At 41.4% G+C, this 24,965-nt stretch overlaps 1 protein-coding gene across 2 annotated transcripts in view; it reads left to right on the top strand.

Moving 5' to 3' along the window:
- The window catches only part of CAMK4 (calcium/calmodulin dependent protein kinase IV), a 172,230-nt gene that overhangs the window by 136,204 nt on the left and 11,061 nt on the right, over window positions 1–24,965 (top strand). For both annotated transcript variants that reach the window (XM_060235614.1, XM_060235613.1), the window contains 4 exons: window positions 4,567–4,657; window positions 6,049–6,123; window positions 18,256–18,331; window positions 22,452–22,578. In XM_060235614.1, coding sequence (XP_060091597.1) covers window positions 4,567–4,657; window positions 6,049–6,123; window positions 18,256–18,331; window positions 22,452–22,578 — 369 coding nt within the window. The remainder of the gene's footprint in view (window positions 1–4,566; window positions 4,658–6,048; window positions 6,124–18,255; window positions 18,332–22,451; window positions 22,579–24,965) is intronic.

Raw genomic sequence — 24,965 nt, 5'->3', positions numbered from 1 at the left:
TTGAAATACATGACTTCTTGTTATAAAAATAAATCGTGAGCTTCTGGTTTGGATTTCATGGAGAATTGACAAGCTTTCCAGTGGGGAAGCTCACCAGACCCTCTATTCTGGACAGAGAAGGTGTTTCAATACCTGCTGTCTACATCATCTAGGCAAGATGATGCCAAGATATGCGTAAAGTTCTGAGGAGAGGTACTTTGGCTAACGAGAAATCCCAGGGGGGGTTTCTTTTTGGCTTTGAAGAGTCTCTGGAGAATAACCGCTTCCAACGTTTTCATTGGATTGGGAAGCAAAAATGTAACATAATTTGTCTACAAGAAGTACATATTAAACGATTGGATTACAAATATTTGTGGAATAAGCAATTTGGTATGGAATTTTTTTCATTGGCTAAGGAGAAAAAAAGAGGCATGGTTTTTTTATGTAAAACAGGAATTGGAACCAAAATTGATTTTTAAGGACGATGATAGTAGATATATTACAGTGCAAGTGATGATGAACCACAAGAAGACTTTGCTATTGGGACTGTATGCTCCTAATGGACAAAAGATTCTTTTTTAAAGGACATTATGCAGCAACTTGATCAAGAGACATATGAGCAAATCATGTTAATGGGAGACTTCAATGGTACAGTTAAAAATATTTTGGACAGATCTGGGAAGAAGAATAATGAAGGTAAACTACCAAAGTCTATTTTGAATTAGCCAAGCAAGAAAATCTTGTAGACATTTGGAGGGAGAAAAATTCTACAGTTAGAGACTATACCTTCTTCTCAGCTCGACATAACTCTTTCTCAAGGATTGATATGTTATGGAGTACAAAAAATTGGGGACTTACAACAAAAAAATAGAGATTCTTCCGAAAATAAGAGCAGATCATAATCCAATAATGTGGTCTGCGAAACCTACCAAAATGACTTTAAGATGGCGAATAAATGAAGATTTACTGCAGAAAAAAGATTGGGTAGTAGAACCTCTGCAAAAAAAGACTAAAGCCTTTTTCCAAGTAAATGAAAGTGAGGACGTTCAATATCAAATGGTGTGGGATGCTTATAAAGCGGTGATGAGAGGTATTTTAATCACATTGAATAATAAAGACAGAAAAGCTAAAGAGAAACAAATGACAGACATACAGAAGGAGATTAAGAAGAAGGAGAGCTTATAAATAGACAGGAGAAAAAGAAGATTTTAAAAGAAATTGGAATTCTACAGGACCAACTAAGACACTTGTTAAATAAAGAAGTAGAATGGAACTTAAAAAGGCTTCAACAAAAATCTTTTGAGAGTGCAAATAAAATTGGAAAATACTTGGCCTGGCAAATGAAAAGAAAAAGGGAAAATAAAATTGTTAATAAAATTAGTTTGGGCCACAAAAAAATTGTTGACCAGGAAGGAATCAAAAGAGAGCTTTATAACTATTATGCAAATTTGTATAAAAGTCATGTGGGGGAAAAAGAGAAAATAGATGCCTATTTACAGGAAATTAATGTTAAACCCCTAACGGACAATATGAAAAAGATCTTAAACGACCCAACTGGTAAGGAAGAAATTGAAGCTGCAATTAACTCAATGAAGCCAGGGAAGGCTCTGGGTCCTGACGGTTTTACAGCAAGATATTATAAAGTTCTTAAAGAAACTCTACTTCCAAAACTTCAGAAATTGATGAACATTATAAGAATAGATGGGAAGATACATAATACTTGGAAGGAAGCCGTAATCTCATTGATACCAAAAGAAGACAGAGATGTGACTAATGTAAAAAACTATAGACCAATTACATTGCTAAATAATGACTACAAAATATATGCTAGAATTTTAGCAGAACTCCTGAAGCAGCATTTGAATAGTTTTGTTAAAGAGGAACAAGCAGGGTTTCTCCCCAGAAGGCAATTAAGAGAAAATATCAGAACTGTAATAGATATAATAGAATATTATGAAAAACATCCTGAAAAAGAAGTAGCTTTGCTTTTCGCTGATGCAGAGAAAGCTTTTGACAATGTTCATTGGGACTTTATGTTTGCAGTAATGGAGAAATTGGGATTGAGTGAAGACTTTGTTAGAATGGTAAAGGCAATATATACTGACCAAGAAGCAAGACTTTGTATAAATGCAGATTTGACAGAGAAAATAGCAATTTGTAAAGAAACAAGACAAGGGTGCCCTCTATCCCCTTTGATATTTATAATCTGGAAATACTGCTTAGGCAAGTTCAAGAAGATAAGGAGATAGGGGGTTTGAAATTAAAAGGCTTTTCTTACAAATACAGAGCGTTTGCAGATGATGTAATGTTTATAAATGAAAACCCAACTCAAGTTACACCGTTGCTGCTCCAAAAAATAAAAGAATATGGTGATCTGGCAAGCTTTTATGTAAATAAAGAGAAAACAAAAATTTTGTGTAAAAATATGTCAAAATCTAAGCAAATGGAATTACAAAATTTAACAAACTGTGAAGTGGCCTCTAAAGTAAAGTATTTAGTAGTAGAAATTACAACAAAGAATATTGACTTATTTAAAAACAACTATGAAAAGATTTTGGCGGAAAATTGAGGTGGACTTACAAAAATGGAATAAGTTGAATTTGTCTATCCTGGGTAGAATATTGGCAATAAAAATGAATGTATTACCAAGAATAATGTTCTTGTTTCAAACTATACCAATAGTGAAAGAAGATAAACAATTTCATAAATGGCAGAGGAAACTTTCGGAATTTATATGGGCTGGCAAGAAACCAAGAATTAAGATGAAGATCCTGACAGACGCTAAAGAAAGGGGAGGCTTCCAAGAACCGGATTTAAGACTATCATGATGCAGTTTGTTTGGTATAGCTTAAGGATTGGATAGTGTTATTAAACAGAACATTATTAACATTAGAAGGCCATGGAAAAGTTTTTGGTTGGCATGCATATTTGTGCTATGGGAAAAGTAAAATGGATGGTTTTTCCTCACATCATTATGTAAGAAGTAGTTTGCTTAAAACTTGGTTGAAATACCAAAAATATGGAGATGAGAGGAAACCGTTGTGGATTGTGCCAACGGAAGTAATAAAGTTATATTCGGATATTGAGGAAGAGAAATGGTTACCATATAAACAATTATTAAAAATACAAGGAGGCAAAGCAGAATTAAAATCAGTGGAAGAATTGGATTATAAATTTAATTGGTTTCAATGGTTACAAATTAAAAGTCTGCTGAAGCAGGATATTAGGAATGAAGGAATAAGACAAGAACAAACAGAAGTGGAGAAAATGCTGTTTGGTGAGGACATAAAATTGAACTCAAGAGTATATAAACTATTACTGAAATGGTCTACAGAGGAAGAAGTGGTAAAATCTCAAATGATAAAGTGGGCAATTATAATAAGATAGATAATTTAGTAATATATTGGATCATTAATCGAATGAGATAATAACCATAAAGATGTATAAGTTCCTTTTTTCTTTTTAAACAGTTTTTTAAAAATGTTAAATTACCTTTATTGCTTTTATATTGTAAGTAATACTGGGGAAGTCTTGAAAGGGAGGAGGGGAGGTGGAAATGTGATGCAACATATTGACTTTTATTTGAGAGAAGTAAATGAAATAGTGATATAATATGTTGTAGAATAATAATTGTTTTTTTAAAAAAAAATCATAACATTACTTGTACTTCTATAAAAGTTCCTTTATTGTTATAATAAACATGTTTTTATATATGGATTTTTGTTATATTCTTAAAGGTCCTTTTTGTAACAGTGTTGCTTCCCTTGTTGCCTTTATGGCTGAAACCTGAGAGAGAGAGAGCTAGGAGCCTTTGAGAATAAACTGGGTGTGAATAATCATTTTCCTTCTGCTGAGGGCTAAGGAGCCCAAGGCTTGCTGCATTTCCTTTCCTAACCCCATTAAATCACAAATTATCCTTTTTATTGCAAGCATTTATCCACATATAATTGGATTTGTCACTGTATGCTAAGTAAACAATGCTTTTAAATTATCTGTTGCTTCTTAACTGAGGAATCTCTAATTGTATTTTTGCCCAGAACAGTTATAGTCTAGAGATGTCTATCAATAGCAATATTTTAGTTTTGTAGTGCATTGCAAAAAGTTCAGTCAATGATGTTTAATCTGTCCCATAGATGGAATAATCTAAAAGACACTCAGACATACCACTGAATACCACAGTATTACAGATGGTCCCAGCAGGAGAGGTAAAATGGATGGGCCACATCCAGCAGAGTGGAATGGAGGTGGGGTTGGGGGGTGGCGCACACAGGGCTGCAACAGGTATCTTGTGAGTGGCACCTTAGTCCAACCTGGTAGCCATTTGCATCTCCTCAAGACATGCAAAACAACATAAGAAAATCTGTCCCTAAATCACAGAAAACGCTTACCTGACCCCTGCTGAGACAGGAATGCTGCAGACACAGCCCTGTGAAGGAATCAAGGTCTGAGTAGCAGAAGGGTGGACAGGCAGGCTCACAGCGAAGCAAATAAAAATGATCCCATCTTGTAGCTGTAGAATTGTTTCCTTGGACATAGAAATTTTGACAATAATTTTAAAATTTGCATGTATTTGCTTCTTCCTTTTAGTACCTGCATGCCAATGGAATTGTTCACCGTGATTTAAAACCAGAAAATCTACTGTATGCAACACCAGCTCCAGATGCACCTTTAAAAATAGGTAAACCAGATTCAGCTGTAGTAGCTTCAGCTTATATACTGTTTGCACTTGCCTCATTAGTCCCATACAAGAGATGTGTGAATCCCAGCACCATGTTTACTTGTTTGGCTTGAAAAACATTGCGGTCCTGTGTTTTCTGCCTAATGATTTAAAAATCCACTGATATTTTTCTGATTCATATTATGTCTGGGCCTCTGCTGCTGAGCATGCATGGAAATATATTTCCTGGTGGGGGTGATGAGTTTTTTTTTTAATGACTCCTGGACTGAACTGAGAGGCAGGACAAACTATAATCCCCATCCTCCCTGGCCATCATTTATGGGTAGGGAGGGCTGCTTGTTGGGGGAAAACCCATTACAAGCCATACCTGAATTTAAAGGGGTTTGGGCCTAATTCAAAGCAAATAAGGCTTTTGGATGGTGGAAGTTATCCTATGAGCCCCCTGCCCTTCAGATGTCATTACCATCACTAACTCATCAATTGATTTTGTTCCTGTTATACACAGAGCATTCCACAGTGTCACAGTGAATAGGGAAAACGCTTATTTACAAGCTTTTCAGGCTTAAAAGAACTCTCTGGAATTTGGACTACACTATTCCTTATCACTATACAGTTATCTTTATCTCATACATTCTGTGGCAATGTCTCCTGTGGTCTGCATTCTCCTTTACTTATGCTGTTAAGTGGTCTGTTTTGGAAATGATCAGTAGATGGATACATACATATATCATATCAGCAGCTGAGCACATTACAAAAAATATAAATAAACATTAATAATCATCTATACAACTTCATTTTTTAACTTAAACATTCCACTGGCATATTTATGATATGATGTTCTCATTTTTCTTCCTCGCTGTTCTCTGCCATTTCCTAGTCTTTCATTTCTGTTTCTTCCCTCTCCTCCCATCTTATTTTCGCTGTGGCCTCTGCTCTGCTGTGATCATAAGAGTTTATGATAACTCTGATCTCTGCTTCAGATTCTCTGCCACATGTGCCTGCTTCACATATGTGAAACATGGCTGGTTGTGTTCAGTTTATGTACCAGCATATGTTCTCATGCTAGGAAGTACTTTTGATGTCCTCTTGTTTCCATAAACATGCTGTTCCTCTTAAGGTACATTGAGTAATATTTGATACTTGGTTTCCAGCTGCTTTCCATTTTTTTGCCTTTGAAATGACAAGTTGAAGCTGGAGTTAATACACAGCATTGTATATTTACAATAGGATAGTTAATTAACCAAAAAGGATTACTTCTTTACCCTGTTTTTGAGTAGCAATGTAATTTTCCAGAGTATAAAATGGTCCAATATATTTTATTTCTGCAGTCTGTCACAAAGGAGGGGGACTCCTCAATGAAATAGTAAAATTTTCTGATTTGTGTGTTACAGCCGATTTTGGACTTTCCAAGATTGTTGCAGATCAAGTAACAATGAAAACAGTCTGTGGAACTCCAGGGTACTGTGGTATGTTCTTCATTATATATAGTATGCCTTTTAAGTCCATTGTCTTCAATGGAATTAGAATGGTGTAACTGCACTGAGTATAACATTAATAATTTTTTATTTGAGAAATAGAGGTGGAGATCAAAATGACAACCATATATAATATGTTGAAGGCTTTGGCCCCAGTGCATGGATTCTGTGTTGTATAGTGTTTTAATATAGTTACCATCTGCTGACTGGTGTACTACAGAAGCAACAGCTGGGAGACTGCTAGAAACCAGAAGGAGAAAGTTTATATAAAGCACTATTGTCACTCACTTTATAACAAAATAACAATATTTAATACATTACAGATACCATGAACACATGCATGCTTGTAACTTAAACACCTGCACAACAGTTTCCAGGTAATGACCCTTCTCAAACAATTCTTCCCTCAGATATTGTTAACCCTCTTCTTTCTTTTGCACCAAACTATCATCATACAAGTATCTGAGTATTTGTCAGCTTGATAAATGGAATCATCTATGAGTCAGTCAGTTAGCTGTATTGTAGATGCATCAGCTGTAATGTATTGGATAGCTGCTGGAAGATGAGAGACATTCTTTCTCTTTTTCTAATCTTCATGACAATTTCTTACTATTTATTTTTTACAATACATAGTTTTAAGACCTCCTGAAGCACTGAGTTGTACATCACAATAAAGATAAACAGCTATAAAAAATTAATGGCTAACCCAAGGATCTGCTACCAAAAGTTAAAGAGTCCCCCATGTTTGAAAAAGGGTATTTTGTCTACCGTCTTGCAAACATACTAATTCTGTCATTCTGGACAGTTTTACCCACTTGCCAAACTTTTTATATCTGGGCTTATCAATTTTTAAAGCTTTTTTCCAGTTTTTTGCTATTGTTATTTTTGCAGTTGTAATCAAAATCGTATTTTTGTTAATGGCAGTTATATGATATTGCAATACTGCTAATTAGAAAAACCCGTAGCAGTACTTACTTCTTAAGCTGTAACATTTTACCCAGAAATGTTTGACATTAGGGCAAGGCAACCATATGTGCAATTTTGAATTGTTATTATTCTAGAATAATAATAGTTTATTAATTGTTTTACAACATTTATATCCCACTTTTCTGCCCAATCAGGGCCACCAATGCAGCTATACAAAACATTAGCAGGAAGGATGGAATCATTTAGGGAATGCTAGACAAAACATTCCCTGGTGGAAAACAGTGATAGAGGGGAACAGATTAATACCCCTGCAGAGAGTTGCCTAATTTAAGCACCATGACTAAGAATTCCCTCTCTCAGGTTTCTATATGTAATTAATTCCAAATAATTTAGAATTTTCAAAAAGGTTTATTAGCTGAATTTTCTTCATCCAGTTTTGAATGCTTGATCTGTGACTGTTCTTTCATCAATTTTTTAAAAGGAAATGTTTGAAATGGATGGTTACTTGGAAATTGTGGTGTGTGTGTTTATGTATAAGTGTGCATATGTGTCTATAAGGTTTGTGATGTATTAAACAGGTTTTTTAAAAAATATACTGCCTATCAAATGTGCTTTATATACACATTTGGGGAAGTAAAAACCCATTGTATTTTACCTTGAACTTCAGGAAGGTGAGATATACATGTTTAAATAATAAAATAGTGTGTAGTGGTATTTCTGCCTGCTAGGATTGCCAGGCACCTCTTGACAACCAGCAGGGGATGTAGGGGTGGGAAGACTTACTGGCAGCAAAGAGAGGCCTAGGCCTAGCCAACACAGTGACATTGGCAGCATGGGGATATTGTGGACATCGACAGTATGGGCATATTGTAGTATTTAGGCAAGCATTCTATGGTAGAAGTAATGTTTAACATAGAGTTTTTGCCCAAATAACAGAGGGTCCTGTAGTGCTGGCAACTTCTCATGCACGTTGGTGACTCTGGCCTAGGCTCTCTTTGCTGCCTGTAAGTTCCCCTGCTGTCTATCTGAGTAGCTATGGAGGAGGGGCCCTGGGGTGAGGGATCTCCCACCCCTGGCAGGGCCTGACAAACTTACTGCCTCCTCAAACAGATGACCAACAATTGCTGCATACCCCACTAGACTGGTGAGCATACCATTAGCCATCTGCTTGGAAAGGGTATGTACTCATATGCTGGAGGGAAAGGACATTCAGATAGTGCCTCGAATCAGTATTTATACCCTTGTGAGTGCTGTTAAGTCCTTAAAATTTTGGGCCATGTGGCAAAACCCCCCACATTAAATACAGAAGAAGAGATGGTTTTTATACCCTGCTCTTCATTACCCAAAGGAGTCTCAGGGTGGTTTATGATCACCTTCCTTTCCTCTCCTCACAGCTGATACCCTGTGAGGTAGGTGAGGCTGAAAAAGCTCTGAGAACTGTGACTGACCCAAGGTCATCCAGCTGGCTTCATGTGGAGGAATGGAGAATCAAACCTGGTTTTCCACATTACAGTCTACAACTCAACCACCACTTCACTGCAGCAGTTCTCAAATTGCATTGGTACTGTCAGATCGTGGACAATGTTAATGATCATATAGCTTCATTTTATATACAAACAGTAGACTGTAAAACATAAGAATAATCTGTAGCTTAATTTAAGAAAAACATTTTTTGCAAGACACATTTGCAACAGATATTGGTTATTTCCCCCATATAGTACATTTTTATGTCTTACAAATTATATTTTAAAATAACATTAAAGTGTTTAGCAAGTTTTCATACTAGATTACATGACATTTTAATAGAAATAGATCTTTTCTTTTCTCCAATCCACCACCAGCCTGAGGCTTTTAATTGCAGACGCATCTTAGTTTTCAGTAAATGAAATTACTCAAAATTATATTGAGCAACAAAAACAATGTTCACACAAAGACAGGATTCCACGCCAAAAAATGAAATCTGGGGTGCCTCTGTAAAACCAAAAAATGAAATGTTAATTGTTTATGAATAATTAAATTCTGGAGATTGCTGTGTGTTATCTTGAGCTGGCAGTCAACCACAAAATGAAAATAATAGCTTATAAATTTTGTTTGCATAATGTATAATGGGCAAAAACCTGACATCTCAAAGTACTGAGCCAATGTACAGAGAATATAAATTTGCTTTTTGTAGGCTGCTTCTACATAGAGGTTTGGCTGTGGTTTGTCACCAGAGGCGGCACATCTGTCAGGCGACCTTAGGCGGTCACCTACAGGTGCAGCCCTGGGGGGGGGACACTAAATTGGGTGCCCCCCCTCCCAGGCAGTGGGTGGCAGAGCAAGCAAGGAAGGGAGAACCACTGCCCTTCCTGCTCACAGCTGATTGGCGGGCCCTTTCACCAGCGCCTCCCATGCATTTTAAATTGCCCAGGAGGAAGGGGGCAGCAGAGGTGAAGATGGCATGTGTGCATGCAGCTGGGTGTGCATCCGGATCATGGTGCACACAGCCAGGCTGCAGTATGCCAGGGCACCGCGAGGAAGGGAGCTCCACCCCGCCTCTCAGATAAGGCAGCTGAGGCGAGGCTGGGGGTGGGGGTGGGGGTGGACTTTGCCTGTGGGTGGGAAGGAGACTGGGGGGGTAAGGGGCCTCACCTGGAGTGCATTATAGCTTGGCACTAGTGCTGTTTGGAACACAAACTGGAGTAAGCTTTTCATTGTATCCATACAACATTGTTTTCCAGTCATCCACTTCCAAGTTTTCCTGTTTTCTTCCAGTCTTTCCCAAATGTAGTTTGTACAATATTTTTAGCAAAGTTGTAGTTCAAGTGTGTTGTCATGCTGTCTGGATATGAAGTTGCACATTTTTAAGGTCTGTCTGGATATGAAGGTGCACATTTTTAAGGTCCTGTCCACATCTGCACCATTTCATTTCCACAATTCCCTCTTGGCCAGCACTTTTACCTCCCTTCCCATCCTTGCCACCAGAGAGCTTTTGTCAATCTTTTTTTTTTTTTAATGGTAATTGCTATATTGAGATAGTGTTATAATGCTATAGCAATTACCAATTTTAATAGCCGTAATAAGCCCTGTGGTGGTCTGGGGGAAATGGTGGCCACTGGTTACAGGGGGCTGAGGCAAGGAAAGTGCATGGAAAACAGCTACATGAACACTCTGTTGTTGTTGCAAAAGGACTCTGGAAAATATCAATAATTAGATCACAGAAGGAAACAAAGATTTTCTTAATATATTCTTTTATGTTTGCTTGTGAAATGTCATGTATGTTGTTCTAAAAGACCAGTTTCTACCCAAAATAAATATTTCCAGATGACTCTCTTTAGAACTAGTTGTTTCCATCTGTTCCTTTACCCCAAATTTAAGAGTAGGGAGATAAATCAACAAGAAGGTAAATGGGGAAAGGAAAAAAAGGAAATAGGATAGACTGTCTCTGAGGAGACAGGAAGCTGGAACCAATGGTGGGGGAAGCATTAGAAAAGAAGATTAGTTGTAAGGCAAAGGGATAAAAAAGTCAGGAACCTAAGAATGGAACAAGAAAAAGTAGCTAGAAGCTTCATATGCAGAAGTTTGCAAACTCAATCCTGGGCACTGTTGGAATGAACCACACAACATGCGTGTTGAGGAGAAAATGCTTAGCTTGCAAAGCAAGCGGTCTTTATTATATAGGGTTCAGGTCTTGGCTTAAGTCATAGCAATGCAAAGATTCTCACAGGAAGCATGTAAAATATTCTGCTTAGCATGCGAAAAATCCACAGTAGCTTAGCAAGTTCCCAAAATATCTTGTCTCAATGTGACTGATGTTAGAGCGTCTATCTTTTCCAGACATTGCAGGGTCTGAGTAACTGGGCTCATGACACTCCCACGCCTTTAGGGGTCACAGCAGCAAGACACCATTTCAGTTATATGGTTCTACAGGGCACCTCCAGTAAAAAGTGGCAGGTACTGAGTGCTGCATTTACTGCCTAAGATCACGGAACCACTTCCAGTAACAATAGACAATACAGAGCTAAATTGACTTACAAAAAAGGATGGAGAAAGTAAGGCAAGGAAAATGGGACCAACGGTATCTTGACCACCCAAATGAGTCTCAATGAGAGGCCTCTAGAATATGTATTAGTGTAACTTTTCTTCTTGAATAAACAAGGAAGTCAAAAATTACTTTGATTTCAGTATTATTTTTAGAATAAATCTTATAAATTGCTATGATCTGTCTGTCTGTCTGTCAATCTTTCTCTCTGCTGAACTTACACAGCAAATTTTTGAAGCTGCTTGTATTGCTAGGTGTCCAAAGCAGCTTTATAGATTTTACTCTTTTGGAACAATAAACATCTGGAGAAAACTGTGCAAACATATATCAGCACAATGACCTTTCAGTAGCTCTGCTATTACATTTATGAACAGAAGGGTTTATAATATATAAAGGGTTTTTTGTTTTTAGTGAAATGGTGGCTGTGGGGGGGGGGGGTTTCCTGTAAAAGTTCTTACATCCATTATTAAAGTGAAGCTCAGTCGTGCTCAAAGTTGAAGGAAGAATAGAATGCCTGAAAGTCAAAGCTGACTTGGGCAAGCTGCTTCTAGGCATGCTACAAGTCTGGGAAGTTGCTATCAAATGGACATCTAGTGTGTGTGCAGATCATAAAAGATAAGGAATCCAAAACATTCAATGTCTTCCCATCTGTAAACTTCGGAAATTACATGGTTCTGCAGAGAATCACAGTACACAAGAGAGATTGGTTAATGACTGACAATGTTACAGTAGAAGGTTAAAAAAAAAAAAAAGAATCCCTGGATGGTAGAATCAGGATTCCAGATTGACCATAAGATTTTGAGTTTTTTGCTCTCTTCTTGGAGATATTTAGCAATGATATTAATTCAGGTGCAATGTTTGCTTTTTTACATAAGGAAATTGAGATAGGAAGAGGTGCATTATCTATTAGCCTGAAGGCAGCACCTCTTTAAGAAGTTTTTGAACCCTAGGGGATGGAAGAAGCTGAGAATCACTAACGTGCATAATTTTCCTCCTTTGAAATGGGCTAAGCACTACCGACACTCAGGTCCTGATGGTTTACAGAGCCATCCTTAAAAGGGGAGGGGGGGATGAATTGGAATAGGAACTCAACTGACCCCTATGCCAGTATAAGTAAGAGTTACACTGGTGTAAGGGCAGTTTATGCTGGTGCAGGGCACTAGCGGTGTTGCACTGCTGAGTTCCACTGGTGCAGGAGCACCACAGCCAGATGTTGGTAGAGCAACAGCACAAACCCCACTACTGGCATAGATGTGGGCATTCCAGGGGGCATGGTGGCAGTTAGGTGGCTTCCAAAGTGTTTTCAGTATGGGAATGCCCCCTCCAACCAGTTGCAAAACTGCACTGGCAAAAATGGCATTGTAGCCCATTGACAACTATGGTAGCTTCAGATTTATTCCCCACACACATAGCTGTGACTATGCCCACAGGACCTCAAGCTGCTTAGAATACTATGTACATACCCAATCAGCACACTCCCCTGCTCTGGCTGTGCTCCTCTTCAGGACCCAATCATGCCTCCCTGCCATATTAATGGTTCCAGGATGTTGCCCCAGAATTCCAGAGGTAGGGCATTTGGCATTTAATGCTGACTGTCAGCTCCCTGCCATGAGGCTTAAAGCAAATGTGCATGCAACCCTAGTGGTGGGCACAACAGAGACAGGGCACCTAAAGCACTGGGTGAACCCTTGAGGGGAATATACCACAAAGAGAGCAAAGTCCACACTTTGTGGCTGACCTCTCCCAGATTTCAGCCCACACAGGTACACCAGGCCCTATGCCAGGATCCCAAGAGGCAGTCTCATGTGAATAGGTAAGCAAGGCTCCTGGTCCAGTACCCCCATTCCTCCCTTGGGCCTATCACAGTGGCATTCAGCTGCACCGGATATGGTTTCTCTCCATCCTGGACCTGGCAGCCATGGGGTCAAGCAGCAGGCCCCCAGACACACATGGATGCCTTAAACCAGGTAGTTAAGTGCATTGGGGCCTACCCAAGGCAACTGTTAGGATCATAAAGTAGGAAGGAACCTCCAGGGTCATCTAGTCCAACCCCCTGCACAATGCAGGAAACTCACAAATACCCCCCCCCCTAAATTCACAGGATCTTCATTGCTATCAGATGGCCATCTGGCCTCTGTTTAAAAACCTCCAAGGAAGGAGAGCCCACCACCTCCCGAGGAAGCCTGTTCCACTGAGGAATCGCTCTAACTGTCAAGAAGTTCTTCCTAATGTTGAGCCAGAAACTCTTTTGATTTAATTTCAACCCATTGGTTTGGATCCTGTTAACATTAGGTGGATCTGTAACTGGTCAACTGTGGTACCTACTGGGGCCACAGAAAACAATTCCACCCCATCCTCTATATGACAGCCCTTCAAGTACTTGAAGATGGTGATCATATCACCTCTCAGCCGCCTCCTCTCCAGGTTAAACATGCCCAGCTCCTTCAAACTTTCCTCATAGGACTTGGTCTCCAGACCCCTCACCATCTTCATTGCCCTCCTCTGGACCCGTTTCAGCTTGTCTATATCCTTCTTAAAATGTGGTGCCCAAAACTGAACACAATACTATTTATTTATTTATTTGTTCGATTCATATCCCGCCCTACCCACCAAGGCGGGCTCAGGGCGGCTTACAATACAAAATGCTAACAATAAATCAGTTTAAAATACATTAATGATTATACAATAAAATACATAAAAATACATAAAACATACTGAAGGTGAGGTCTTACCAGAGCAGAGTAAAACGATACCATCACTTTACATGATCTGGACACTAATTCTGTTGATACAGCCCAAAATGGCATTTGCCTTTTTAGCCACCGCATCACACTGTTGATTTATGTTCAGCGTATGATCCACTAAGACCCCTAGTTCCTTTTCACACATACTACTGTTAAGACAAGTCTCCCCCATCCTATAGCCATGCATTGGATTTTTTTCTACCTAAATGCAGAACTTTACATTTATCCTTGTTAAAATTCATTTTATTGGTTTTAGCCCAGTTATCCAGCCTGTCAAGGTCATCCTGTATCCTGTTTCTGGTCTTCTACTGTATTTGCAACCCCTCCCAATTTAGTATCATTGGCAAATTTAATAAGCATTCCCTCTATTCCTTCATCCAAATTATTTATGAAGATATTGAACAAAACAGGCCCCAGGACATATCCTTGAGGCACTCCACTTGTCACTCCTCTCCAAGAGGATGAGGAACCATTCACAAGCACTCTTTGGGTGCGATTTGTCAACCAATTACAGATCCACCTAATGGTAACAGGATCCAAACCACATTTTACCAACTTGTCAACAAGGATAGTATGTGGAACCTTATCAAAAGCCTTACTGAAATCAAGATAAACAATGTCTACAGCATTCCCCTGGGGGAGTTGGGGGAGGGGAGCAACTGTGATGGCCATGGAGTAGGCTGCTCACCTAGTCAAGTGGCAACACTCCCCCTGTGCAAAACCTGCAGTGGCCGGCAAACACCACAAACCTGTGTGCTGGCCAATTTGGTGTGATGACCACACCCTTTCCTGTCCTGGAGAAGTATGTCCTGAAAAGGCTAAGACCACTCCTCTTCCATTACAGGGAGGTGCCAACAGAAACTGCCATCTGGAAGGCCTGCTTGTGAAATCAGGGCACCACACAGGGTGCCCCTTTCACTGCATGGAGTTGCCTGCAGGACTTCTGCCAGAACAGAACATTGCCAGCTGTTGCTGTGTCTGTTTTGGCCCATACACTGGTGCTGATCCAATGGGGAGAGGTGACATCATTCCCTCCCCATTGCCATCAAGGAGGTATCCCTACCAGTAAAGGACTGAGCAGGCTATTAGTCGCAGGAGATGGAATCCCACAGGAATCACTCCATTGTCCCTGGATCCCTTTGATAAAGTTGAAGCTTTCTGCCGGGGCTTTTTTTGAGCAGGAATGCAGTTCCAGCTGGCTTGGCACCAGGGTATGTGGCCTGATATGCAAATTAGCTCCTAATAGGCCTTTTTCTACAAACCCTCTCCCCTGCTTTCTGCCTATCTGTGGTGTTGGTGTCTGTTGGGGATGTGGAGGAGGGAGTGGCAGGAAGGTGTTGAAGCAACAAGGACCTTGTGGACACAACAAGATTGGAGGCCTCATCCTAGCAAAACCATGGCCACAGAAACACACAGGTGAGATGGTAAGGCAAGGGAATAGGCCACAGTTGCCACAGCCACACAGTGAATAGGCATGATTGGCAGGTCAGCCAACTCACTTTGTGGAAGAAGAGGAGAGGCATCCTGGGATAGCAGGGTTCTTCAGTGCCATGGGTGGTCATTTCCAGGTGGCCCTGGGAGACTTGGATGGCTCTGGTGGGATGGCATGGCACAACAAGGAGTGCTGAACCCATTGTTGGAATAAAGCCATTGTCATAAAGGCCTGCCACCATAGCTTCAACTAATAGCTGAAAACACTGAAACCGCTCTATGGACCCTCACTGGGGCCATCAGGATAGCAGCCACCCTGGGAAATATTTGAATATGCAAACAAGGGGCTCAGATGACATACAACAGTGGAAACTAGGCAACTGCAGCTGCCCACAGCACTAGTGATGGGTGCTGTGAACAAAATACACATCGCCCTTTCAGATGGCCCTCAAATAGCACAGCAACCATGATAGTAACTGCTGTCAGTGCTCATTGGGAACCAGTTTCTAGAAACACCCTAACATCCTGGGGCCCAGCTGCCACAGAGCTAGAAGCATCCTCTTATCATGGGGTGAATGCAGGGGACCTGTACCGTGATGGGATCAGCCATCTGTGTGGATGTGTGGTCCCATCCACGACCCCCCCCCCCCATCTCCATTATGCTTGCAGAAGTTACAGCTCAGTCTTCTGGCCAAAAGTATGAGTGACGTATGGTTTAACTGTCTCACTTGATGGAAATTCATAGCCCTGTAATTGCTATAATCCCTTCCCCGGGGATCCTAAGCAATGTGAAAAACAGAATAGCTGATGGGACTGGGCACTTCTTGGCTGGCTGCCTGCTTGATGACCATGCAAGTTTGTCAGTGGGCTTGATTGTAGGCTGTGCAGTACAGTAGGTCATCTTCAGGATATGGCATCAGCAAATATGGCAGCAAGGGATACTCTTGGTCACCTGGAGGGAATGGCACATGAGGCATCAGGCATGGTGTCTTCTGCTGTATGCCCACCCAGTCATGCATGCTCACAGCTCTAACCCAGGAGCCATCCTTGGCCAGATGTCCAACAGGCAATTGAGGCTGGATGCAGCAAAGATCTGGGTGGCATGGATACTATCTGAGAACTTGGCCACAAGGTCTGTAAAGATGCCTTGTTGGTCACAGGAGGCCTGAACACTCAAGCTATAGAAGTGGTAGCAATTATGGTATACCTGTGGCTCCTCATAGAGGGTGATGAAGGCTATGTGGGTGCAATAACAGCCACCATGACATTGGGGAAGCCTCCAAATGATGCAAACTCTGTCATGATGGGTACAAGGTCACCCTCCTCAGTGGGGAAGTTCACATGCTTCTGGAGGTGCACTAGCATAGTATCAAGAAAGCTGTGTAGGCAGCAGTTAGCCAAGGAAAGCAACACCTCAAGCACCTCTGCAGTGATCCCCTGGAAGGATCCAGTGATCAAAAGTCTCAAGAAGAACAAGATTTTCTGCAAGATGGGGATGGCATGGGGAGCAGGAGTTTGGGAGGGCTAGCCCAAGCTCCTTACACAGGGCCTGGATGGCAGCTCTATTTTGGCAAAATTGATTGAGGCAAGTGCTGCCCAAAAGATGGAGAGTGCTGATGTGAACCTGGTACCAGTGATCACGGCACTTCCTCCACCATCACTGTTCCACCCAGACGTACAGCACTGGTAGTAAGTGAATGTGGTGCACCCCAAGCATGGGAGATAGGGGCAGGAGGGAAAAATGGGACAGCATTCACGAAAGTGGCAGGCAGCCAGAACCACAGTCATCCATTTGCCCAGCATCCTTCCTCCTTGGATGCAACCTACCCCCTCTGTGAGCATCTTGTTGCCCACTGCCCACAGCCATCTCCTGGTGAGTGATGGCCATGGGGGCATGAGGGATAGGACAGAGTGAGGGGATTGATGTATTCCCATGGTTCGACAGCCCACCTCTACAGTCCCCTGTGTGTGGGTGGCACAGCCACTGCAACGTCTGGTGGCAGCAATGTCCATCGCCAGCCAAACTGGACCGTAACTGAAAAGGCAGTGCTGTACAGATTGGTGGTAAAGAATGCTAGTGTAGCCCTTCTACTGCCAGGAGTAGTTCTGCCACCTCCCACCACCATGCTTGGCAGGTAGCCAGAGCTTGTAATGGAAGGTGGTTTCTTTAAGGTCAGGTGTACAGCAGAAGAGGAGCATTTGTCCAGTGATGGATGCTTGGCTTAGCATGACTCATGACTCCCATTGGTCCTGCCTGCCTTGTCTGTCATGTCCCCCACCTTGCAACAGCACTAAAATGGAACACTGCAGTGGGATCACCATGGACACTGCCATGGCAATGCCCAACAACACTGTTGAGGCACCTTTTTCTCATTTGACTGCTATGTAACTAAACTCTTAGGCACTGCAGCCAGCCTCTGTAGCTAAGGCACAACGCAGGATTGCTCTCCCTATCACCAATATGGGTATTTACTAAAGCTGAGTTGGCATTTGAATAGGTTCCTAATCCTGGATGCTGAAGAATTGTTTTGTATCATCCATCTTAGTAAACATGAAAAAAACATTCAGATGGGCAGTTGTGTTAGTCTGAAGCACTAGAACAAAGTCTGAGTCCATTGGCACCTTTAAGACCAACAAAGTTTAATTCTGGGAAGGTGAGGAATAGACTTGTGAGTAGAACATGACACTCAGCCTTGATTACAATCAACTTGATTTCGCAGTGATCCCAGCTGTTTTTAAGTATCTTCCCATTATTATTTCTTGGAACTTATTTTTCTAGCAGCATGGAGAGCTTACTTAATATATACACTTCATTTAAGAAATGAATCTACTTTTGTCATTCTCAAGTACTTTCTTTACTAAGAGTATTTGCAATGACGAATTTTAAAATTATGCCCCCCCCCCCTCTACCTGCAAGTAAAGACTATATACAACTATATGTACTCTGTTATTTCTTTCTTCAGTACCTTTATTTTATTGACACGGTTGTCTCATCTGTAGCACCAGAAATTCTACGAGGATGTGCCTATGGCCCAGAAGTAGACATGTGGTCCTTGGGTATAATCACCTATATCCTGTAAGTTACTCTATGGAACAAAAATAAATTCTGCCTCTAAATTCTTGAATTATTGGCATGTATGCATTTTATTAATGGCTGGTAGTTGATGCTTGATGGACTCTGGTACTAACTTGGATTTAACAACTTGCTGTTCATGACTGAGGTGAAATTTGAATTTGGTCTGCCATTTTCACATCCCATATTCATATCTACTGCCCTTATTGCTTCCTGCTAGCAACAGTGATGCTGTTACATAAATGCTCTGGAAGTGCTTAAAATAATTTCATAATAGAATATCCCGGAAAACTCATTGCTCCTCTATGTGTGATCCAAAAATAGCTGTAGTATGATTTTACCTTCTTGTAAAATGATAGGAAATAAAACTTAAAACTAATAAACAGGGAGATGTTTTGTTGCAATCCTGTGCATAATTTTTGAATCTAAATCTTATTGTAGACAATCATGTATAACTGATAGAAGAACTGTATCTATCACACACGATGGAAGAAAGTAATCCATAAAATACAAGATGCACATCTGCAGTTTACATGTCATACTGAAATTACACAACATTGGATTAATGTTATTATTACTTAGACGTTTTAAACAGTGTCTGAACAATTAAGATAAAACTACTGGCTGGTCTCTAAGAAGAGGTCTTCTAGGGAAAGCTTTACTAATGCTAAGGTAGTTTTCTAAAGTAGCAGGAAAAAATGGGTGTGTGTGCACAGGAGTACTTCAGTGCATTATTCTACTTTCTCCATGTTTTAATGACACACAGAGTACAAACAATACATTAGATCCTTCCCCTCTTCTTCCTGCTTCCAGAGCAAGAATGTCATTCCATGCAGGAGAGTAAACCTGTGTTGTACTCTACCACTTAATTTTGTTTTGTCAATTATCTTTACTGTTTTAAAATATAACATGCACAAGTTATCTACAATGGTAAAAGCTGATTTAGGGTACCTAAAAGCTATTCAAATCCCAAAGCCACTGGACTCTTGGTTCAAAATTGCACGTGCTTGTAAATTAACCTTTGTGCATGGCCATCATTTGATTCAAAAACCAGATACAAGTGCATTTAGAATTGCCATTCTGTGTGAAAAGGGTTGGTTTAATTGGCATAGGGGAATGTGTGGTTTGAATTTATGCATTTTTAAAAATATGAACAACCAGTAGATGGCATACAACACATAGAATAGAATAATGCCTCTTTGCTTCCATCTACAGCTCAGTTATTGAGCCTCAATGTGAAATTTTTTAAGTCTCCCAATTTCTAGATCTTTTACAATTTTCCAAAATATTCTAAATAATTAAATATAAAATCTTAATGTCTATTTCAAATTTATATTGTTTTATTAACTTCTTATGACCTTATTCTCTGTGCTGAATACATGGTATTCCTGAACAGAGCAAAACTAATTTATAGCCTCCCCCCCTCCAGTAGCCATCTGAACAACCACAGCTGAGAGTAAGAATGTTCTTCACAACAATATGCCATTGACACAGAAATCTCTAGCAAGAATAAGCCAAGATCACACTCTGTCTCTCCTATATGTATACAAACTCTTGTGCAAGCTGACCTTGCTTATTTGACTTGGAGCTCAATTTGTGAAAGACTTACTAGAGAGCAATTCCTGCTGAGTTCCCCATCTTGCTACAGCCGCCTGTGCAACTTTATATTGTGGGGAGGGGGGTTTCCTCTACCCCTTAGCAGCAACTTTTTGGGGTGGATGAGGCTGGTGTGGAAAAGGAAAGCTAATAAAAACAGCTTCTGTGAACCTGCTCCATTTGCAGAAACACTGGATCAGTGTGACCGGAGTACCCATAAAGCAAACATGGCAAAAGACCACATCAGGGAGAAAGCTGAAGAGCTAGTTTTCTGTGTAATTCTCTGGTAATTACAGATAAAGTCGCGTCGCTCCGCCGCAACACCCCCGCCATATTGGAGACAGTATCCGAACCCGAGGCTCCTTGCCTGTCTTCAGATTGTATTCTGGATGGTTTCGGCGCTCTCAGCTTGGAGGAAGTTGACAGGATCCTCTTGTCTGCACGCCCTACAACTTGCAATTCGGACCCTTGCCCCTCCTGGCTTATTAAATCTTGCCAGAGGGAGCTTAGGTATCCTATACGGGATATCATAAATAGATCCCTGATGGAAGGGCAATTTCCAACGCCTCTTAAGGAGGCAGTGGTCCGTCCCCTCTTAAAAAAACCAACACTGGATCCGGCCGAATTGGCACACTATCGGCCGGTCTCGAATTTACCCTTTTTGGGTAAACTCATTGAGAGGGCAGTGGCGTTGCAACTACAGAGTTTCCTGGAGGATGCTTCCGTCCTTGACTCCCATCAGTCGGGCTTCCGCCCAGGTCATGGGACGGAGACAGTGCTGGTCGCCCTGGTGGATGATCTCCAGCGGCATCTGGACCGAGGCGGCTCGGCGGTACTGATGCTGTTAGACCTGTCGGCAGCGTTCGACACGGTCGACCATCGGTTGCTGACTTGCCGTCTTGCCGACGTGGGGATTCGGGGGTTGGCTTTACAATGGCTTACCTCTTTCCTCAAAGGTCGGGGACAAAGAGTGGCGATTGGGGGTGAATTGTCCCAGAGATACCCGCTGGATTGCGGGGTCCCTCAGGGAGCAGTTCTATCCCCGATGTTGTTTAACATCTATATGCGCCCTCTTACCCAGATTGCCCGGAGATATGGGCTGGGTTGCCACCAGTACGCTGATGACACCCAGCTCTATCTACTTATGGATGGCCGGCCTGCCTGTGTCCCAGAAAATCTGGACCTGGCATTGCAGGCCGTGTCTAGATGGCTCAGGCTGAGCGGGCTGAAGCTAAATCCGACGAAGACAGAGGTCCTTTGCCTGGGTCGCCGTGGTCCAGGGAGGGAGATTCCCTTACCGGCCCTCGATGGTGTGCCTCTGTCAGCGGCGCACAGGGTTAGGAGCCTGGGGGTGCTACTGGAGCCTACCCTAACTATGGAGGCCCAGATAGCAGCCACTGCCAAGTCCGCATTTTTTCATCTTAGGCGGGCAAGGCAGTTGGCCCCTTTCCTGGAGGGCGACGACCTGGCAACAGTGATCCATGCAACGGTCACCTCGAGGCTGGATTACTGCAATGCCCTCTACATGGGGCTGCCCTTGTGCCGAACCCGGAAGTTGCAGCTAGTGCAGAATGCCGCTGCCCAGCTGTTGTTAGGGCTCCCTAGACGGGAGCACATCCAGCCGGGGCTTCGGGGACTGCACTGGCTGCCGATAACATACCGAGTTCGGTACAAGGTGCTGGTTATGACCTTTAAAGCCCTTTATGGTCTGGGACCTGCCTACCTTAGGGACCGTCTCTCCCCACATGTCCCCCAGAGAGTGCTGAGGTCGGGGTCTCAGAACCTCCTTATAATCCCTGGGCCAAAGGAGGCCCGTCTGAAAGCGACCAGGGACAGGGCCTTCTCGATTGCAGCTCCCTGTTGGTGGAATCAGCTCCCGGAGGAGGTGAGGGCCCTTCGGAACCTTGAACAGTTCCGCAGGGCCTGTAAAACAACCCTCTTCCGGTTGGCATATAATTAACTGTGAGCAGAATGCCTGAATATTAAATCTTAAACATCAGATTACTGAATATTGGAAATTTGAAGGACTGATTTAAGGAATAGTAGCATAGTGTATATCAATGTGAGTTTTATGTATTTTTAGGCTTTTATGTATTTTATTGTATAATTTTAATTGTATTTAAATCGACCTTTGTTAGCTTTTATTGTTGTAAGCCGCCCTGAGCCCACCTCGGTGGGGTAGGGCGGGATATAAATCGAATAAAGTAAAGTAATTACTATATGAGTAAGTGAATATGGGATTTGAAAGGTTGCAATGTGAGGTGGGCTGTGCTATATAATGCTCATCAGTCTGTAGTTTGGCTCTTGGTATTGAAGATACAGGGCTTTTGAAAAACTGTACAGTTTTTCCATATTCACAATTACTATTTTACTTTCAAAATTACAACACGGTTAATATCTAGTGCTTGCATATTTCTGTGTTTCTTTCACAGGCATAAAATCCTGTTTATGTCGTGTCAGCTAAAGTGAATTGGTACAATCAAGCTACCTCTCTGTTTAATAAACTTCTATTTCCTTTCCTTCTAAGTCTCTGTGGCTTTGAACCCTTCTATGATGAAAGAGGAGATCAGTATATGTACAAGAGGATTCTGAACTGTGAATACGATTTTGTTTCCCCCTGGTGGGATGATGTCTCTCTAAATGCAAAGGATTTGGTATGCTCTGCTCATTTTACCTCTGATTTCAGAAAAATTAGCAATGCACTATGTTTTGCATCTTTTTATATTCATTTATTACATATTTATAGAATGCACACTGTAAATGTGGATTATTCTCAAATGCACCTTTGGTCGAATATGATCCCTGTTCAGATTTGTAGGCTGCTAGCAACAGTCCTTCAGCTTTCTCTTTGAGGGATGAGAATCATGGGAATTAAGGGTATAATCAAACAACTGGGCATCAGTGTAATGGTTTCTGGGATGGTTTGTAACAAGTTTTTAATAAGCTAAACTAAATAACTAGTTCTGATGCCAACGAACCAATGATCTGTACCTCTACATCATCCTAGAATGTCCATTTTCGCAGAACCATATATCTTGTATTGCATAAAAATGATGAAGTGCAATTGATACTGTAGTTTTGAGGGGCTGTGAGTGTGACTGTGGCTTGGACATGGAATATCTGCTTTGCATACAGAAGGTCCCAGGTTCAGTCACTTTCATCTCCACTTTAACAAGCTCCACCCAGCTGAGTAGCCCTTGCGGTGGTTGCAGCTGGGAGCCACCTTTGCCGCCTCGGAAAAAAGAAGAGGCATGGAGTGGCATAGCTGCTTCCAGGGTGCACAGCAGGGGTCAGAGCCGACTGATGTACAAGGGCAGCTCAGCCCCCACCCTTTCAATATTGCTGCGTGCTTGGATAGTCGAGCTCCAGGGCATGGGGCAACTCAGTTGGAAGTGCCTAAAATGTTGTTTGCTTAGCTTCTTCTTAAATCCAGCTTCCTGTGCCCTGCTTGCATGGGCAAATTAAATAATTATAAAAATTAACAAAGTGGCCCATATTCATCCCAACCTTGTGTCCATCTTTTTATTCCACTTGGGGGGGGCGGTGGTCAGGATTGGGTAGTAGGTGATGTAGAAGACCACTACCTGAGACCCCGGAGAGCTGCTATCAGTACAAATAGACAGTACTTTCCTTGACAGACCAATGGTCTGACCCAATAGAAGGCAGCTTCTTGTGTACTGCTATTCACTAATTTTCAGGACAAAACCACACACTTCCAGAGATTTTTTGGAAACATACATTTAATCTGACTTTCTTATACACTGCCTAGATTAGGTAATTGTTTCTTTCACTACAGTGCACTAGTGTTTAAAAGAACATAAAACTGCATATGTTGAGTTGGGGGGGGGGGTTGTTGTAAGGCTAGAAAACTTTTCATCCAAGATATCAAATGAACAAGACCCAAAGTATTATTTAGTACAATTCTGCTTTTTATGAGAGCTTTCTGTATTCTGTTTTCAGCAGCAGAGGGAAAAATCATTGGTATTCATTGTGATCTGTGTGTAGGCCACCAAGGGTGAAGTATTAGTTGCATTGCCTCATTCTTATTGGATTCAAGAGATAGAGATCTGCTAAGATGAACAAGCACAGATACAGTTCTTGCCAAATGTCCTCTGCAGAATTCAATTACTGCGTTAAAGATACAGTTACAAATGCTCGGTTCCATGACACTTGTAAATATAGTTCTGTGAGATGCTGCACTAATGACATTTTATTAAGTAGAACTTCAGTATAATTGCATGAGAAGTGCTTAGAAACTCAAAATGTTTTAGTTATACTATACTATAAGCATTTTCAAGATGAGACAAAATGTCTTGTCTTCATTTGGGTGCCCTAAATACATTACATATAATTGAATCTTATGGCATTTGATTTTTGGATAGAAAGAGGCACTGACTCCTTATTTATTGACTTTATACATTTATTATGATGAAATCTGAGAGTCTTTGAAGAATTCTTTCTTCTTCGATTTTAGTTTTCTGTATCCAAAACTGATGTAGAATCTACAGTGGTGGGGCTGTAGCTGAGTGATAGAGCATCTTGCTTTGCATGCAGAAGGTTCAGTCCCCAGCATCTACATTTAAAAGGACCAGGCAGTAGGTGATGCGAAAGACCTTTTTTTTTTTTTTTGCAAATTAACAGTTTATTGGTTTTAAATCATGAAACAGTACATTTATAGAAAGACCTCTTTTTGAGACCCTGGAAAGCTTCTGCTAGTCTGAGTAGAAAATACTAGCTTTGATGACCCAATGGCAGCTTCATAGGGGAGGCAAAATGCAAGCACATACATTTATAACTGCAAGCCTGCAAGAGTGATGCACTCAAAGAAGCTGCACGCACAGATCTGGCAACTGGAGGGGGAATCCCATTCATAGCATCAAATAGATGTTTGCCACTGTTACCATTGACAGCACTGATCTTCAGGGGGCGGGGAGTGAGGGGGCAGAGTTTTGATTCACTTGTTCCCACACCTCTCAAGCAACTGACTGGAGTTGCCAATTCTGAATGTCAGACATCTGTGGGTACCTAAATGCTGCCATGT

This window comes from Heteronotia binoei, chromosome 4 (genome assembly GCF_032191835.1).
Source record: "Heteronotia binoei isolate CCM8104 ecotype False Entrance Well chromosome 4, APGP_CSIRO_Hbin_v1, whole genome shotgun sequence".
In the NCBI taxonomy this organism is placed as follows: Eukaryota; Metazoa; Chordata; class Lepidosauria; order Squamata; family Gekkonidae; genus Heteronotia; species Heteronotia binoei.
This window is presented reverse-complemented; position numbering and strand designations above follow the sequence as displayed.